This window comes from Bicyclus anynana, chromosome 22 (genome assembly GCF_947172395.1).
Source record: "Bicyclus anynana chromosome 22, ilBicAnyn1.1, whole genome shotgun sequence".
NCBI lineage: Eukaryota > Metazoa > Arthropoda > Insecta > Lepidoptera > Nymphalidae > Bicyclus > Bicyclus anynana.
The window spans coordinates 5657627-5676881 of NC_069104.1; the positions used below are offsets into that span (position 1 = coordinate 5657627).

Below are 19255 nucleotides of genomic sequence, written 5' to 3' on the forward strand. Positions count from 1 at the left end.
TGCAAATGATATTGTTGTATTTCGCGCACTTTATTGGGTGCGTTCAACGCGTAGTGCTTTAATAGGCAATTCATTTTACACAGTCCAATACACACGCACGTAAGATGTTTGTTAGAGATAACATGAACTTTAAGATTAACCTAGGTCTGTCATAAAGCCACTGGGCTATTATATCTTCTGAGGATATTGATTCCACATATAATCCCGATCAATAATAAATGAATTACTCTTTATACTGAGATAAAATAAGAAATGAGTATATAAGAGGAAGTCTGAAAGTGGCGCCAGTGACAGAAAAATTGAGGAGTAAAAGGTTAACTTGGTATGTACATATATTGCGAAGCGATGAATTCATATTACTAGATAAATATTAAATTTGCAAGTGGAGTGGAGACACAAGAGGAGAAGAAGGCCTAAGAAGAGATGATCGGAGTGTGTAAAAGAGATAATCAGTTGACGAATGGAGAAGATTGATATATTTTACCGACCCCACTTAAGTCGGAGAACTGATAAGGGAAAGAAGATGATAATGCTTTATACTAGACTAATTTAGTTTAGTTATTTTTAGCCCTCAAATCCACCATGATCCCTCCATAGTTGGTTATCGTACTTAAGTATGTTAGGAGAAGATGCACACAAATTTTCACCTATATAAACTCACGAAGGTCTGGTTTTAAATATAAATGGAGCATGACCAGCTTTTCAACATCTCTAGACCATAGTCCTAATTTTCTCGCGTCAAAAATACAAATCTTAAATTTAGAATTTTAGCTCGTATGTAATAACATTTTCATGAATAAAATATACCTACACTAGACATAAAAATGAATTATTTAAAACGTATTAAAATTTATTAATATATATTTTTAATATTAACCATGCCACACGCAGGAGGCAAGAACTAGAACTAGTTGTATTGCAAGTAAACTTGAATCACAAATATCCGTAACTGGTTCAATAAGTTATGTATCGCATTGACCCATTAAACTAATTGCGTAAACAGCGGGCAACGCAGCGTTTAGTCGGAACAACGCTTTTGTAAACAACATACAAAAAGATGTCATTTCGTTTACAAAATATTAACGCGAATGTTGTGAAATTATTAAATTTGTTTATATTAGAATGGATAATCGTTCAGCCATTCTCAATCAAGTGTACCTATAAGTCTGCAGGACGATTAAGGATATATTACCATTATCGAAATGGGTAATAAATAATAATATGGTTTAGATACTTTTTTATTGCCCATATCCCTAAGCGTCGTACTGACTTGACATTAAACCCGATCGTGAGTGACTGGCATTGCTCGAAAGTCTTGGAGAAAATGAAAAGAGTTATTTTTTTAAATTGGAAAAAGAGTTTGACAACCCCCATCACGCATGGAAAGGTTTAATTTAGTCTAAGACGCGATGGACGAGAGCACTTTCCTAAAATATTAAACTACTTAGCTTACTACTACTCCGCGTGTTATATGTATATTTTTTAGGTAAATACTACATTTTATATTTATTTATAGGCATTATATAAAACACGATTTTTCAATTTTACGAAAGAGTAATGTGGGCATAAATGTAAGGCTTATTACAAAAAAAAATATTATGAAGAGGAAACAGGGGTGAAATGGATGAGAGCATTGGTTTTTTAATATTTAGGAACCGCCAAACTGGAATATATCCATAAAGTATGTATCTACACATTATAAAGAAACAAAAAGTAAAAAATATCTCCTTCAAAACAGGTTCGCATAGTATGCAGTGCATTTATGCATCTATTAAGTACACGCCACTGTACAGTAATTGTTTACCCAAAACCGTTAAGTCACAAAAGCTAACCATTCCGTGCCCGATGCCCATAAGAGCCAGCTGTCAATAGACGCCAAATGTTTACATCTCGCGCACAACGCGTATTGGAACGGCACACAGACGGCACTAACAAGGATGGCCTAGTTGAGGCGGACGGCGACGACCGGTTCCTATTCGTCGTAAGACTCGGTAAGTATTTGTTGCAATGTTGAACTTTTTATCTTTTTATTCGACTGAGGACAAATAATTTCACATAATAAAAAAACAAAGCCCTCAAAACCACTTTAAAAACTACTACATATATTTTTTATATACTGTTTCTAATTTTTTACTGTTTCTAATTGTTTTCTGCGAGGGTTATTAATAAAATAAAAATAGGTGCGACCTTTTTTGTATCCTCATAATTTCAAAAAGACTTTTACTGACAGATTGTTTAAAATGTGGTCGTCGGCAGCTAGTAGAAAATAAAACCCTTGAAATTGTGAAAATAATCCATTTGAGCGGTTACTTCTTCACGCGTTCTTCACATACATAGCAATTCAAATAAGTCTGTAGCGAGCAATTTTATAGGCTTTGTTTCATTGAGATTCTGAACTAGATTTCACGCGAACGATGTGAATAATAAAAACAAATAAAAACTAAATAACCAAACAAAAATATCATAAAATAAACTAAAACAAACATTGTCGCTAAGTAAGTACCTATAATGTCGGTATGCCGAATCGTTTCGAACCTCGCTCCCAGCTGCCCACCAACCTAATCGTATTCATTTAATGGGCGAAAAGTGATAAATTTTGTAAGTCAAGGTCACCAGAGGGTTCAAACGTCTCATTCACCCCGTTCCACCCTCTTTGCTAATGGTGCGGGACATTCTTTCAACTCCCGCCCGCTTTCGTCTGGTAAAAATATTTACCGATTCTTTACCCATGTTCCGGTAAATAGGCCGTCGCAAGTATATATATATCACGGGATTAGGTTAGTGTCGTAACACACTTCCCCCTTGCCCTATTTAGTACCATTTGTACCTAAATCTAAGTTCGTGTTAGTAGGGTTGTGGCTTACATTTAAGGGATTGACTTCACCTTAACAATGTACTTTTATTATCTCGTATAGGTACTGGGGGCTGGTTTAAAGCATGATATTATGTGGACATCATAATCTATAGATCATCATTACACTATCGAACGTCAGTGAAACATTCCCCAAAAAGCTCTACATAGCGCGCCCATTAATAGCGCGGCAACAAATTCACTTGCAAAAAATAACTACTTCGATTTTAAGAAGCAATTACAGCAGTACTTCCCCGGTTGCAGGTGATAGCCAGCTACCTACGACAGTACTCCGAGTCTCTTTAGACTGGTTTTAGAGTCACGCTGACAAGACGCTGACCGTCGGCGCTGACACGGTGGTCTGCGCGCTACGCTACATTCAGCGTCCGGTCAGCGTGACTCTAAAAGTAGCCCCATATTTTATGAAATTTAATTTAGTATGAATTTATGGCTGGACGATATTAGGATAAGCGATATTACGTGGCGCTATGCGTTTAGTCAATCACCATACGAGTACATAGTTTAGCGCTTTTCCATCATAGTTAATAATCGTGGCAGTCTCTGAACATGGCACTACAATTTTGGTGAAACAAAAACGTAATTTTCATTTTCATTCTTAGTGACGAAATTCCATAACCTTAACAAATACCAATTCATCACCTCTACGCCCTTCTGCTCGACGTCAGCTAAATTCAAACAACTTACTTCACAACTGGAGAGGTATCTGTAAAGATGTTTTGTATGACTAAGTGCGAGTTTCAAATTCACCTCTATTTATATCTCTATGCCTAACACGATACTATAGAAAGGGAAATATTGAGGTGAATTCAAAACATCGTTACAGAATAGTCTCGCTGAATGCTAACAACTCACTCTTATTACAATGTATTAAATAACAATCGTGAAATAGCAAAGCAATCTAACCGCACACAGCTGTGTCGCACGCCCGTAGTTTGTATCAATCTAACGCATCAATTCGGCGCTGAAAGCTAGCAGGAATTGATTAGATTGTGGCGTCGGCTCGCGATCAATTTAAATGTGGCGCAAACGATGTGGACTGAGGGCATGCGATGACTAGACCTTCTTCATTTTATGATACTTAAAGCTGAAAGTTTGTTAGCCTGAATACTCCTACCACACACACGGTAGGGAACGTAAAGTATAAGCAAATATAGGAGAGTTAGGACCGTTGTGGCATTGAAATGTAGCAGGTTTCACTCTCAGTACCAAGTTCGTGTTAGTATTAAGTGTCCAAGTATTAAGTCCAAGTATTAAATGGTATTTTTTTACATTGTCTTCATGTCCCCAGTCGATTTTACTTGGGCAGTTGGAGAGTTGTACGGTTGAGGGTCAGAACCCTTGAACCTTCCTACTTTCCAAAGCCACAACAGTCCAAACTCTATCTAGGCTACCGTACCTATGTTAGGAGCATATGAAGACAAACTTTCAGCTTTTTTAAACTTAGGAAGGTCTGGCATTCCAAGCTTTCGTTCTAATGCGAGCGTAACCCATGACGGTTTTTATTCTGCACTCTCGTTTAATGACCACCATGTTACAAATGTAAAAGATAGACTATCTTATGACAGTGCTGCATGTATGTGACGACTATGACAATCCAGAGAATACGAGCATAATCGACACAGGATCTCACACAAGGGTAAAGGGGTCGAAACACATTGAAAAAAACGAAACGTGGAAAATCGCCGACAAATTAGATGCGATGATTTTACACAATCCCTAAGTCACCTCTCCGGTCGGATATTGCACCGTCATTTATTATTAGCGCCCTGACATAAAAGAAGGGTGTTATATGTTAGATGCATCTGAGTGTCTGTCTGTAGCGTCATATCTAGTAAAGTAATGAACCAATTGTGATGCAGTTTTTATTCTTTGAAAGCTGACGGTCAATCTGGTTCTTACTCGTAGCTGAACAATGAAAATCCGACAAGCTAATTCAAAAACATCGGCATTTTCTATTCTGATAAAAAAAATCTGACAAAAGATTTTCTAGCCAAATTCATTATTTTATAATAACATCATTCAGACTTCTATCTATGTTATAATTATGTACGGAGGTTTAACTAGGCAAGGTATACTAGGTCTCATTCCCATCTCCTATTAGTTAGCACCTAAATAACTTTGTATATACCTACCGTCTATTTATTTAGCATTCTGGTGCAAAACCTGGTTAATATTGGTTGTCAATTAAATTAACCATTTAGCCTTCCCTTTTATCTATTCCCCTCGATGTTAGCTATATACTATCACTTAACAACAAATGCAATAGCAGTCAAGCATCAACTGTCGTTAAAATAATAATAAAAAAAATCCACGGAACCCTAATAAAAAATCACAACACAACACAACACAGGCTCTGCGGATCGTTTACGTGAAAACGATCAAAACAAACATTATGTCGGGGATCGGGGCAAAAAGTGTTTTGTTTCTTTTTTTATTATTTCTCATTTAGAGGTCGTTGAACTCGTCAAGGACGCGACGCACGTGGCCGGCTGGTGCGGCGAGCGGCGACTGGGGGGCAGGTGTTAGCTACCCGCGCGGGCGGCGGGGAAGAGTCCCTTGCTTGCAAAGATTTTATACTATTAGACATGTTACGTGCCTACAAACAAAATCACTGCAAATATTATCCGAATTTAGTTACTCCACTGAGCGTACACATACCTACACAATTTTGTGTTTACTTACATTATATAACTAGCTGACGCCGCGCGGTTTCACCCGCGTGGTTCCCGTTCCCGTAGGAATACGGGGATAATATTTAGCCTTATAGCCTTCCTCTATAAATGGGCTATCTAACACTAAAAGAACTTTTCAAATCGGACCAGTAGTTCCTGAGATTAGCGCGTTCAATCAAACAAACAAACAAACTTTTCAGTTTTATGATATTAAGTATATATATGTATAGTTTTTACACTTCCTGAACATTGTCTACAATCCCGAGCTGTATGTTCTAGCTATATAATATGAACCGCTTCTGACGTTCGATTAGACTCTTTGGTACCTGTCATCATCATCATCCTATAAGACTGTATCCGTCCACTGCTGTAAGCCTTTCCTAGAGCGCGCCACCACACACGAGCCTCCGCCTTCCTCATCCAGCCACTTTATACCTACCAATACTTATATTTTGATGACAATGCAATAATATGGTGTTGATCTGACGATGGAATCGGAAGGTCATCAAAGGAACTCCTAAAGTAAACAAGATAAGCTCATCGTTATTGGGCTCATTTGTCTAGTCCGTAATCCCCCTTAGTTTTACTTAACTATGTACTTTAGTTAACTCCAAAAACTAATTTGTATTGGGCGAGTAATGGTTACGAAAACAAATTCGCGAGAGGTAACCTCATAAAATTCAATTGGGACCGGCGCAAGTCTTTGTTTACCGATAAATAAATAATAAATACCAATCTACCTAACGGTTGGAATTTACATAGTTTACTTTACTACTCGTATATACAAAATACATTGGTATACTAAGTTATACTTCATTTGAAGACGTTTAAATGTAGCAAAGTGTTGTAGGTATGTATTTGGGCGTACAAATTTGAAACTTAAATAAAATTTGTTTAGTAGTAGATGAGTTTTTTAAAAACTTTATGCGATTACCGATACCTAATAGAGTCATTTCTCTTTTCGGAAAGTTCGGAAGGAAAAGGCTACTAATAAACTAACTCAGCAGGTGCACTTGTAATTTTAATTGACATCATTTGTTTGTTTGTAGGCGATGCATTTCATCAATTGAGCCTTGTGGTGACGAAAAGCAACTGATTGTTTTTTCTCGCTACTTACTTTGACTGACATAATCATCATTATCAACCCATATTCGGGTCAATGCTAAGCACGAGTCTCCTCTCAGAATGAGAGGGGTATAGTCCACCACGCTGGCCCAATGTGGATTAGTAGACTTCACATACGAGTACGTAGAGAATTAAGAAAATTTTCAGGTTTTGGAGGTGCATGCCCCGGACCGGTTTCGAACCTACGCCATCCGGAATCGTAGGCAAAGGTCAACTTAACATGTCACAACTTAAGCACTTATTATTCTTTTTATTTATGTATGTTGAATAATATTATTATCTCACCACGTGCTACGTTAAGTATATAAGGGCAATGAACACTAGATAAAATGTATTTAAGATTAGTCACATACACACGTGTGTAGGTACTTGTATTAAAAATTATCTGTTATCACCACATCCACCTAGATTTACTACATTCATTTATTTATAACTGCTATGTAAACCACTCTATGACTCATACAACGTTATTAAGGTGTGCTTCCATCAGAGATGAGCTGTTTGTTGTGCTAAGCTATGAAAATTCGTTTTGCTATAGCATAGCAAAACAGCACAGACTAGTGTCGGTTCTAGATATATCAACGCTTGATTTTCATAACTGATCTTAATTCTAGTAGATAAGACTTCAAGAAAGCAAATTTTTTACAAGGTTTTTAATTGTATTTTAATTTAAAACACACTAAGTTTGGATGACAAATTATTTTTTCTTGAAAAAAAAAGCGCTATATTATATCAAGTATTGCAGATTTACAAATCGTCTACTTGGGCCCAAATATGACGGACAGCAAATTATAATTTATTCTGCTGCAATAATACTTTGCAAAACGCAAAACACGTAGTTCCAAATTATTTAGATTTTGTTTATAATTAAAATTTTCTCTGATTATGCTAGAGAGTATTTCCAATATATTAAAGTTAATTTAATAGCGAAGCATAATATCTTTTATTAAACTCGACTTGACTTATAAAGAATGTTTATATATTATTAATTAAATCTCCAAATAATAAAGCGATGAGAATTCATACAAATTTCGTCACACGAGGCAGAGTCTCAATTTTGGTACAGTTCAAGCCTGACTTATCTTTGTTGATGACATTCCACTGCCAGACCGCCGATACGCGCGCTGGTCTGACTGCGAAATGCTTTTAGCGCCCGTATTCGAAACATCAGCACAACTACGTGGAAAAATAAACCTAAAGACGAACAATTTAAGGTTGAGATTTGAAATGATACCTATTTCGGTGGAGTCGATAGAAATGAGACCTTATACGTCCAAAATAAAGTCGTATTCGCGCGCGGCGCCGCATGCGGGCGACGAACAATACGCAATTCACCTTCGCGCGTCGGGTTGCGGTGTGGCGGGCTACATTGTGTTAAAATAACGATGGAACTCTGATTGGAAACGGACACGATAAACAGAGCTTTAAAAAAATACTACCATTTTTTTTAGGAAACAACAATTAAGCCCTCGCACCTAATGGTAGGTTACACCGCAATATATGAGTATTATTAGATCGGACTGTTTTGCACGTCGCGTCAGACAATTGGATAAATGATTTTTCTACACACAACCCTAACGGGTTTCATTAGGTACGTGAAGTCTAATGATAGCAGATCAGTCAGGTCACCAGGCCCATTCACTTGGTCCTTATTAACAACCTATTAATATAAACATAAAATTAACTAAAAAAGTCAGCTTAAGTCCTTTTCACGAAAGCAGTACCCCAGTCGCGGCGCAAATGTCTTAACGGCGCTCGTAATGTCATTTGTGTTAGGCGCTGTCAATTTTAATTTAGGTTTTAGCTGCGGGACTTCTTTCATGAAAATGATTACTGTATGATATCCACGAAGTAGGCACCGAATGACGTTTGTTACATAGAATCTCAATTTCATCTATCAGCGCCGACGGTCAGCGTCTTGTCAGCGTAACATTCAAACCAACCTTAGAGATCGTCCCAAAAATACTTAAGCTTTATTAGTAACTAGACGACGCTCGCGTATAGATCCCGTTACCATTAGAATACGGGGATACAATAGAGATTATAACACTCCCAAATAACGTGAATTTACAGTGGTGAAAGAATTTTCAAAATCGGCTCAGTAGATCCCGAAATTACCCCTCACAAATTTACCTCTTTATAATATTATAGTATAGACTAGTAAGTAGTTAAAGTTATAGCCACTAATGTATAGACGTCGAAATGATAACCCTGTATGCTCAATTACCGGCCGTTTCCAATAAGCTATTTATCTGTCGGCGAGTTACTTAGCAACATTGTTATTTTGTCTCGATTCATTTACACTTAACGAAACAACAATGTCGCCTTGCAACTGAACGGCATATTACAGAACCGTTATATTTTATTTTCTTAAAAAAATTATTTATTTTTAAAAAACATTATGATTACCTAATTGGATTTTTCTTCGAAATCTTTATTTTAAGTACCTACTGGAATAGATATAGTAATTTGTATAAGATTTATATATTTAATTAAGTAAGTAGAAATGCATGAATAAATAATGATGTAAAGAAGTGTTTTAGGAGTTCAAAAACTATTTTTTTTAATAAGTAAGTAAACATATTTTTTAATACTTAACATTCTAAATAAAGCTTTGCGTATATTATTATTTTTCTCCATATCGAGAGAGATCGTTCCCCGAGCGCGCTTTGTATAATTTTCCAATGAGAGAGACTTCATAATATTCACTGGGTGTTTGTCGAGAGTCGAGAAGCCCGACGAGCCGAAGGGTTGACGTCATGTAGTCATGTTCAACTCCTACCACCACGACGTTCCGGCGAGCAACTAACGTGCAAACATTTATACATTACCGGTTTTATAAAGAACAGAGGTTTATTGGTGAGTGTCGAAGCAGCGTTGTACGCTGTACATTGCGGGGCGGTTCATTGTAAACAAGTCTCGGAGTGAGGGAGTATCGCGGTCATATAACCGGTATTCGAGCACGGCACAGTCACCAGTCGCCCAGTCCCCAGGCCCGATGTTTTGAGAAAGCCATGTTCGGCAATCGTTGACGTTAACAAAACACGATTGCTTTGGCTGTTCGTGAGTGGTTGAAGTATAAACCGACGTTTATAGTCAGGGATCCGGGGACCATTTATACAATTCATTACTATCAAGTTAATTTACCCTGAGTGGTAGGTAATCAATAACGAGGTCATCAAAAATTGTTACTAACCAGCTGTTTTTTTTTTACTGTTGCATAATTATTAGATAAACTACTTATAAGCCAAATTTTCCTACAAATAATGTGTAAGACGTTATCTCGAAGAGCCGTGATAGCCCAGTGGATATGACCTCTGCCTCCGATTCCGGAGGGTGTGGGTTCGAATCCGGTCCGAGGCATGCACCTCCCAACTTTTCAGTTGTGTGCATTTTAAGAAATTAAATATCACTTGTCTCAAACGGTGAAGAAAAAACATCGTGAGGAAACCTGCATACCAGAGAAATTTCATAATTCTCTGCGTGTGTGAAGTCTGCCAATCCGCATTGGGCCAGCGTGGTGGACTATTGGCCTAACCCCTCTCATTCTGATAGAAGACTCGAGTTCAGCAGTGAGCCGAATATGGGTTGATAATGATGTTATCTCAGTCCTCAGATATTTACATTACCTGGTAGCTACCAGAATCATGAATTTTCGTAAATAAAAAAGTTGAGCGTCTCATCAAAATGAAGCTACTCACGGAAAATTAACTTGATAGTAATCAAATGAAAAAATACTCCCCGGATCCCTGACTAATACTTTTAAGGCACACTCAAAAACGAAGTGTGATATAATAATGAGTAATGAAAGTAAAAGGGTCCGTGTGTTGAAATCATAAATTGTAATAACTGTTTTTATTATTCTTGTTAATGCATTTCTCGGAACCGTAGCGACTGAGCAAAAAATCGGATAAGAGAAATCAAGTTCACTTGAACAAGGAAAACGATAGTCAATCTAGAATACCACTGACTAAAAATGGTCATTTAAATTTAAAGCTGTATTAGAGTTGGAGCTATTCAAATTAAAGGATTTAATGAATTAGTATCATCAAGGAATAAGAAACAATTATTTATAAAAAAAAACTATGATTGAATTTAAGAAAATATAAACAAATTTACACAATTTTTAACCGACTTCCAAAAAGGAGGAGGTTCAACGTTCGGCTGTATGTTATGTTTTATTTTGTAGAATACTAAAACGAATTAACTAAATAATGCAGGTGATATAGATAATTTTAATAATATGTAACAAATTTTTGCCTCGTGGTGCAGTGGCATGCGCGTTGGATTTACAAGACGGAGGTCCTAGGTTCGATCCACGGATAGGCCGATTGAGGTTTTCTTAATTGGTGCACGTCTGGCAGGTGGGAGGCTTCGGCCGTGGCTAGTTGCATCATAACTTACCATCACGTGAGATTGTAGTCAAGGGTTAACTTGTAACGAATAAAAATAATAATAAAAAAAAACAGAAGCTACAGTTTAGCTTACATTGTAAGTATAAATAAAATAAATTAAAAACAAAGTTCACAGATCCTTCCAGGGTAGTGAACAAAGCGACCATTGATGTAATCTATTACGAGTATACCTAATAATAATAATAAATGTTTGAAGGCACGAGATTGCGTAACATTATTACGGTTAGCCTTGTTTGAATTCATGAATGAACTAGAGCAGAGATCAAATATCAAGCCCACGGTTTTGTCAAACAATCCTCGAGTACGTAAGGGGTACGAATAGATGTAAAACAGAAGGCAATAACCTCATCAAGGACAACCCGGTGGAAGCCCAACAAAAACCTAAACATAATAAATACCTACGAAATTCGTGAAACGTAAATTTTTACAACAAAAAGATAAAACGTCTTTGATGGATTGTATTTAAAGATGAAATTAAATTTTCCGCAGACGTCGTTCTCGAAATGAGCCTCGAAAGGATCGTCGATTGTATCAAAGATTTCAAGTCACGAAAAACTTTGTAAATGTCATTTCAATGTAGAATGAGAGCCTGAGATAGCCAGACATACCTCATTTCATGAAAGCTGAAAATTGCTCATACTCCTATCATAGGTAAGTAAAGTAAAGTAGCCAATAAGCTAGTTGACACTTTTTTTTTAAATGGTCTTAAGTAGTTCATTATCGTTCTACTAGATTTAATTTTTTTTTTTTAATTTTTTTGAGACGCGATTACATGAAAATTTTCATTTTTAAATATTATTTTGACAATACGAGCCAAAACGCCTGTCGGCCATGATGGTCTATATTTCAACTGTTTAATGACGTCACTAACAAATCCCTTACAAACGGAGCTTTTAACAAAATATTAGTTAACAATAATTAGTCTGATGTTTAGTACATCAAGTAACATTGTAATCTCACAAAATGGACGATAGCGTTTTTGAAAAATTACATGATTTTTAATTTAAGGTTTATAAGAAATCCTTACCTTTTATTAATTAAGATCGATATATTTCGGGCACTTATTCCATATACTATACAAAATTAATATTGTTTATATTTAATTTGATATGAGTCACATACCCTATTATGGAGTTTGTACAGTGGTGGCTCTGGGAGGTAGGTTTCAAGGGTCTATGCGCGTAAACGTCCAAGTATAAAGGTTCTTAACCGGCCAAATAAAAGTGTCTGGGGACATGTTTCGTCATATTATGCAGAGGAACACTTGGACGGACCAGTTGCCTACCGTACCAACTTATTACATACCTGTGACCCTTGAAATCTGATACTTTCCAAAGCCACCACAGTTCAAAATTGGCTATCGTACTTACCTAAGCCCTCATTCGCACGAAAGTTTTTTTAACGGACGGTAAAAAAGCGTTCAAATCATTGACCTCTTATAATAAAAGAACGTAGAAAATTTCACTTAAAAACTGGCCAATTTTGCTTTGACACTTTTAGAATTATTGGTAAAGAAAATTATATCTAAAGCCCTTTAAATATAGTCCAAAATTCAATAAAATGCCAAATTCAGAGCAAATTCAACCTCGAGGATTTGAGTTAAAGGTTGAATTTTCAAATGCGACTACTTGAATTGAGTGCCAAGAAGTTGTGTTTGGCACTCATTGAGAATGTTTTTTGGTGGCTGATTGTGCATCCACTTTATAATAGGAGATCGATGGTTCAAATACAACAAATGCATTCCCAAGTATACGACGCTTTTTTCGAGCAGTGTTGCATTTACAATTTTGGGCGTTGGAAATGGACCTTCATTTAACTTCATACTATATTTGAATGCTTTTATAACGTCCGCTAAATAAACTCTCGTGTGAATGGGGGCTTAGCCTGAGTAGGTCTGGCTACGCACGCTCCAATACAATTTGTTGTGCGCTGCGTTCAAGAATCTTATTTTATACTCCCAGATTTATGCGTATTATCACGTACATTTTTCAGACACTTGACATGACGTTAGAATTATCTACGAAATAATGGAAGAAAAATATAACTGAAGGTATGGAAACATCTGTTTATGACGTGATTCTGTTCCATTTACATAGTCGTTCGTTTCATACGTTCCTATATTGACACGACTCTCAAGATTCTCGTATCACATCACCTATAGTGGAGTATGTATCAACACTGTATGTAATCAGTACTTCATAGTATTTGCACTGTACCTAGTCACACATAATAGGTATATCAGTTGTGGTAAACTATACAAAGTAACAAACAGCGATAACCGCAAACACTAATTATTACATGAATGAGCATTGATGGCCTAGTTCTATGTAAGGAGTTCAAGTTCAAATGATTTTAAGTTCCAGCATTTTTATTATATTATGTTTACCTACCATTGATAACTGGTGAGAGAAATGTTGAGAGATAAAATCTTTTAAGGAATACATAGATATTTTAAGTGGGATGTACAAGGGTTTTGAAATGCACTAGATAATTATTAACTTATATAATAAACGCGAAAGTTTGCATGGATGTTTGGATGTTTGTTACTCTTTACCGCCGCTATTACTGAAGCGATTTGGCTGAAATTTGGAATGGAAATAGATTTTATTCTGGGTTGACACATAGGGTACTTTTTATCCCGAAAAAATCCATGGTTTCCCGAGATTTGCGAAAACTGATGATTTTGATGATGATATGAATGTTTGTTACTCTTTCACGCCTCGACTACTAAACTGAATTCGCTGAAATTTGGTATTAAGATAAATTATAGCCTGGATTAACACATAGGCTAATTAATACTCTTTATCCCGGAAAAATCCATGGTTCCCGAGGGATATGTGAAAACTAAATTCCACGCGGACGAAGTCGCGGGCGTTAGCTAGTAAGTTAATAGTTTTGAAGGTAAGCATCATATCATCAGTAAGCATCAGATCATATTCATACTCGATTAGATAGAAGTATTCACATCTTGTTGCTTAACCAAAGTTCCGACGTGCCAGCTCACACGGAGTGAGTGACAGTGAACGATCGCAAATCCACCGTTAAACGAGGAAAGAAAGCTTTCAACAGTTTTTGCGAGTGTTGGGCAGTGGAGCAGGTTGTTGAATGGAAAGGCGGTCTCCGGATAATTGGCGCGCGAGGCAAGACGGTCCGTAAACAGAGGCCGATGGTCCGGCGGCTGGCACATAAGAGTGACGCGTCGACACCCATCCCGGGCGGGTGGAAAGTCCTGTTTTGCGTGCCCGCCGCCGGTGGGGGTAAGTTTTTCACGAGACCCTATATACCGCGACCACCCCACTCGTACATAAGGTGGGCGGTGGGTGGTTAGCGCCCGCAAAAGGGGCAAAATACGGTGTACTCTGGGCGCCCGCTCTATGTGGGTCAATGTCGGGAAAGCCCGCGTCTGCTAGTGACGAAGTATGCACAATGAATCTGATCAACACGCCTCCGGCGAAACTACTACCGGCTACTGCAAAGGCGGAGCTATTTCAACAACTGTTGATACGTTGGAAACTTTTTTTACGAATCATCAATTTGTATCATTTCATTCCACACTTTTTAAATATTCACAGTGTCACACAGGTATTTATGCTTTGTGAATATCTGTGTGAAATTTCGTCAATGCATAAGAAAATAACGGATCGTAGCACGTGTGAAAAGATCTAATTTGTGAAGAGTTTAATGTAATCCAGAACTTTGCACTACAAGTTATTTGATTACTAAGATTTGAAGTTGAAGCTATCATAAAATGTCAGTAAGTACACCAAGTTTTTATACTGATTGAATTGTACCCCATTTTACAAGTCATCATTGCTTTCCATCAGGATAATAATGTATGTAATGTATGCAATGTATGCTTGTTCCTTACAATAATGATTGTAAGGAACAAGCCACATCATCATTGTTAACTTATATTAACAGACCCAGTAAACCCTAGAGCTTAGACCCATCATTTTGTGTTAATGCGGGTTGGCGGAATTATGGTGACGTTTAAACGTTATGATTATAATCAGAACTGACTTAATGTGCTCGCTAAAGCACGGGGGTATAAACACATTTACTATAAAACATTACTAAATACTTTAATTTCTTTACATTCACAATGACCAAAAGCTCGACTTGACTTGACTAATCAGTTTAGAGCGCAAGACGAATAACATCTCTATACCATTTACAAATAGTTTAAAAACTAAAAAGCTCGACTTGACATGACCAATCAGGTCTTAAAGCAAGACGAATAACACTTCTATACAGTGTACCAAACAGAAGCTTAGGTACCAAATAGTTTAACATCCGTATAGTCGTAATGACTAAATGCTCGACTTGACTTGTCAGACCAATCCGGTCAGAGAGCAAGACAAATAACACTTCTATACAATTTACCAAATAATTTAACATCTGCATAGCCACAATGATCAAAAGCCTGACATGACATGACCAATCAGTAGGCTTTATATGGAAAGAAAGAAATAAATATCAACCAATAGCAGTGCAACCGGAAATATCGCTATCTCGTTTATCTTGTCATCCATTGGTCGACATTTCTGTATTCCTCTTCACCTGCTAGGCCTACAGGTCATTACGCAAGAGGGATCAGTAGGCAGCAGGTATAGGTACTCACCGACAGCCGGTGACATGGATCGCGAGCCGCTCGAGCCGGTAGGGCTCGGCGTGGGCCTCAAGTGCGGCGTGGTAGCGCGCCCCGCGCCGCCGCTGCCGCCCGAGTCATTGCTGTTCTGACCGGTCAGATCCTGCAACAACACAAATTTGTGACATCAGTCAACCTTCAAAAAGAAAAAAAAATGGTAGGATACAATCATTTGGAAGCGACGTGAAACATCTTTGTGTCTGACAATAGGGATGATGACAGTTTTTTAAATTGTATATAAATTAAGAGTAGAGTATACTAATAGCAAAGCAATTTTGTAAAAGGAACAGGGTATCTGCGATCATTACTTTCGGCGCTACATGGATTTAAAGGGTCAGATTTGCGGCGCTGCCGCGGATCCCTGAAAAACGCTCCATACAAAATGGACCGATTTAGTGACGTCGTTGGCTCGCTGATCGTTACATTTGTATGGGCGTTCAAACAAAATTAGTATTATCTTTGTTATTTGTGCTTTTATGTTTATAGTTCATATATTGAAAAATGTCACATTTAATGTAAGGAAGCTAAAACTGTATGAATTTTCATCTAATTACGATAAAAAAATTTAATAGATTTTGAAATTTTATAAGTTTATTTATTTTGCAAAAACCCAGACAATCTTTGCTTTTTATGTATAAATCAGTTAACATTGACCTTATTTATCCGAATGTATCATAAAAATCAATATATTCAAACCTAGTCATCATCCCCATTTCACCCAAAATTCCTGTATTAAGTGATTTGCAAGATAAACAGGTATCACAGCGAAGTGTATCTTCTTAAATGTAATGCTTATAAACTAAATGTATGATTTTTGATAATAACTACTGTTGAGTTTATTGCTGGCTCTTCTGCAGGAGATGTCGCCCTTCCAAGCCGGTGGTAGAGTCACAGCAAATGAACAGACCTGACGTTTCGAAAGGGCTAGTAAACTAAGCCTTACTTAAAATAAATTAATTTTGAATTTTAAAATAACGTAATAGGTAGGTATAATTATATATTATGGATACTACACGGAAACAGAGATTTTTTTTTCATTTTTTATTCTTTACAACACCTACACCTACCTGGTAAGTGATGATGCAATCTAAGATGGATGCGGGCTAACTTCTTAGGAGGAGGATGAAAATCCACACCCCTTCCGGTTTTTACACGACATCGTACCGGAACTCTAAATCGCTTGCCGGTAGGGTGGTAACTAGCTACGGCCACCAGCCTCATTAAGAAAACCTCAATAGACTCAGCCAGGGATAGAACCAGGACCTCCCTCTTGTGAATCCACCGCGCACACCACTGCGCCACAGAGGTCGTCAGACGTGGAAAGTGGCGTGCACTTCATACATGCACTGCCTACCCTGACTCATTACGATACTGTATTGTAGAAGGAATTTTCTGGTTCCTTTGGAATTTGGTTCCATTTTTAATATAATTTGTGTATAATGTAGTGACTACCCGAGTAAAAACTTTACACTGAATGTGGAATGCCCTTATGTCGATTGTCGTCAGTATTTTCCTGACGTGTGATTTGTGCAATATCAAGACTTGAACTTCAAGTCATGATTTTCAAGTCGTCAAGAGCATGTATAAAAAAGGAATCGAGTTAGTTATTAAAGGATAAAGAATTAATTAATTTTTTGGACCGAAGAGATAATGAAATTGGTGGTGTGACTAATAGTAAGTAGGTAGTAGTAGTACATTAACTCAACATTATGATGACAGGATTGTTGTAGGAAAATAGCGACGATAAATAAAATTGTAGACCCAGTTACCTACAGTTGGAAATCGAACAAAAGTTGATACTTTAAATAACAGAAAAAGGCATAACTTTTCGCATTTTCAGACACTGATCAAAATTTCAAAATAACTTTAAATTAACTATCACTTTATATGGAATCACTTGAGATAACTTCCACTGATTCGTCATGGTTAAACAAAATAACACTGTCATTATTTTATCTATCTTTTATATTAATTCACAATAATAAATAATTCGAACTTCGAAAAAACCATTTACTTGAATTTTATCACAAATATTTTACGAGCATTACAAATCGGAACTGGTCTAATTACGTTTAACTTCGGATTTAAAGAGACAGTACTTTAATAAATAAGACTTAACTTTAACCACCAGAATATAAAATTAAACAACCATGATCAACAACAATATAAAAACAACAGTTATCTTTCAATTATGTAGAATAATTAAAAGAACACACACAACAATATGTTGCGAGAGTTCAAAGGATTCTTTCCTTGAATTGTACGTGAAGATAAACAACGCAGATATGCAACGCTAAGTTCAACATCAATTAGTACCTAACCCGTGCAAAGAACAATAAGATTATGAACATAAATGGTACACCTTGACACTGCAACCTCAACGCCATTGCTATGGCGGTTGGAGCGAAGGCAACAATAGCACCGTGTCAATGGAGCACGGCCGCCAACATCTCGCAAACGGCAAACAATTCCTCTTCACCTCCCACCAAAACAAAAACAAACGGACTCGTGCGTCTGTTATCACAACAATCACATTATCACAACGTTTAACAATGAATCCGCGTAACCTTATGTAATAATATCGACGATAATAATATGATAATAAAAAGTTCATGCAACATTGAATAAGCAAACTTATGAGTATTGTTTTTACGACCAAAGTTAAAAGTGGAAAATCGTACTGTGCACTAGCCGCTGGGCGACTCACCGTTTCAGAGCGACCAGTGGTCCGATCGTAAATCAATCGGGGGGGACGTTTTCAATCGGTACCAGCACCGGTACCGACTACTGCAACACAGTGATCACAGTGGAAAGCGAATCGCGGATAATGCAATGTAAAATGCCGTAAAGACGAAACGGAGGGACACAAAAGCCTCGCTCGAAAGAACGGCTCGGCGAAGTAGCGCGTTCACACTAGTTGCGAGAGCGAGCGAAGGAGTCGAGCAAGGCGAGTCTCGAGTCTCGACCCCCCGCTGTCGAGGTTAGCGCGGCGGGCGACGGAGGGCGACGGCGGGGCGCGCGGGCGGGCGCGGGGGCGCGATGTTTTTGCCGCGGAGCCCGCTCGCTCGACGCGGCGCAGCGGCGCGTTCTTCATTTAGTACAGAGTCCATTATCTCGTGCGCCGTCCCGCTCGCACCCGCGGCCGCCTCGTCGCGCCTCGCCGCACCGACCGCTGTTTTATTGCCAGCCGACGATTTTAACGTGCGCTCGCAACGTCCGGAGCACAAAAGTTTTTATGGAAATTTCATTCCGAATGCGCCTCGCTCGCCCGCTCGCTCGGGAACGTCAATATAAAAGCACGATAACGAACGGACGAGTCAATTAATTATTATTGTTGGAAGCTGTCGGAACGTGCTGGGCGGCTCTATCTAGATACTGTACTGGATGTGTTCTGCTCTCTGGATCGAGCGTATTTTGCATTGTATTACAGAAATTGATTCGGTAAAGTTATACCGCTCGATACGCGGCAATGCAAGTTTATAGCCGCATACGAACAGCATCAAAATATGCATTTGGATCGGCC

The 19255-nt window shown here is 37.8% G+C and overlaps 1 protein-coding gene across 10 annotated transcripts in view; it reads right to left on the minus strand.

Annotated features, from left to right (window-relative positions):
* The window catches only part of LOC112046638 (trithorax group protein osa), a 176930-nt gene that overhangs the window by 30656 nt on the left and 127019 nt on the right, over nucleotides 1–19255 (minus strand). For 8 of the 10 annotated variants that reach the window (XM_052888487.1, XM_052888486.1, XM_052888485.1 and 5 more), the window contains exon 5: nucleotides 15706–15835. In XM_052888487.1, the coding sequence (XP_052744447.1) occupies nucleotides 15706–15835 (130 nt within the window). Of the gene's footprint in view, nucleotides 1–15705; nucleotides 15836–18094; nucleotides 18114–18439; nucleotides 18784–19255 lie in introns of those variants that run through there. The other 2 variants (XM_052888490.1, XM_052888491.1) reach the window with 2 other exon arrangements.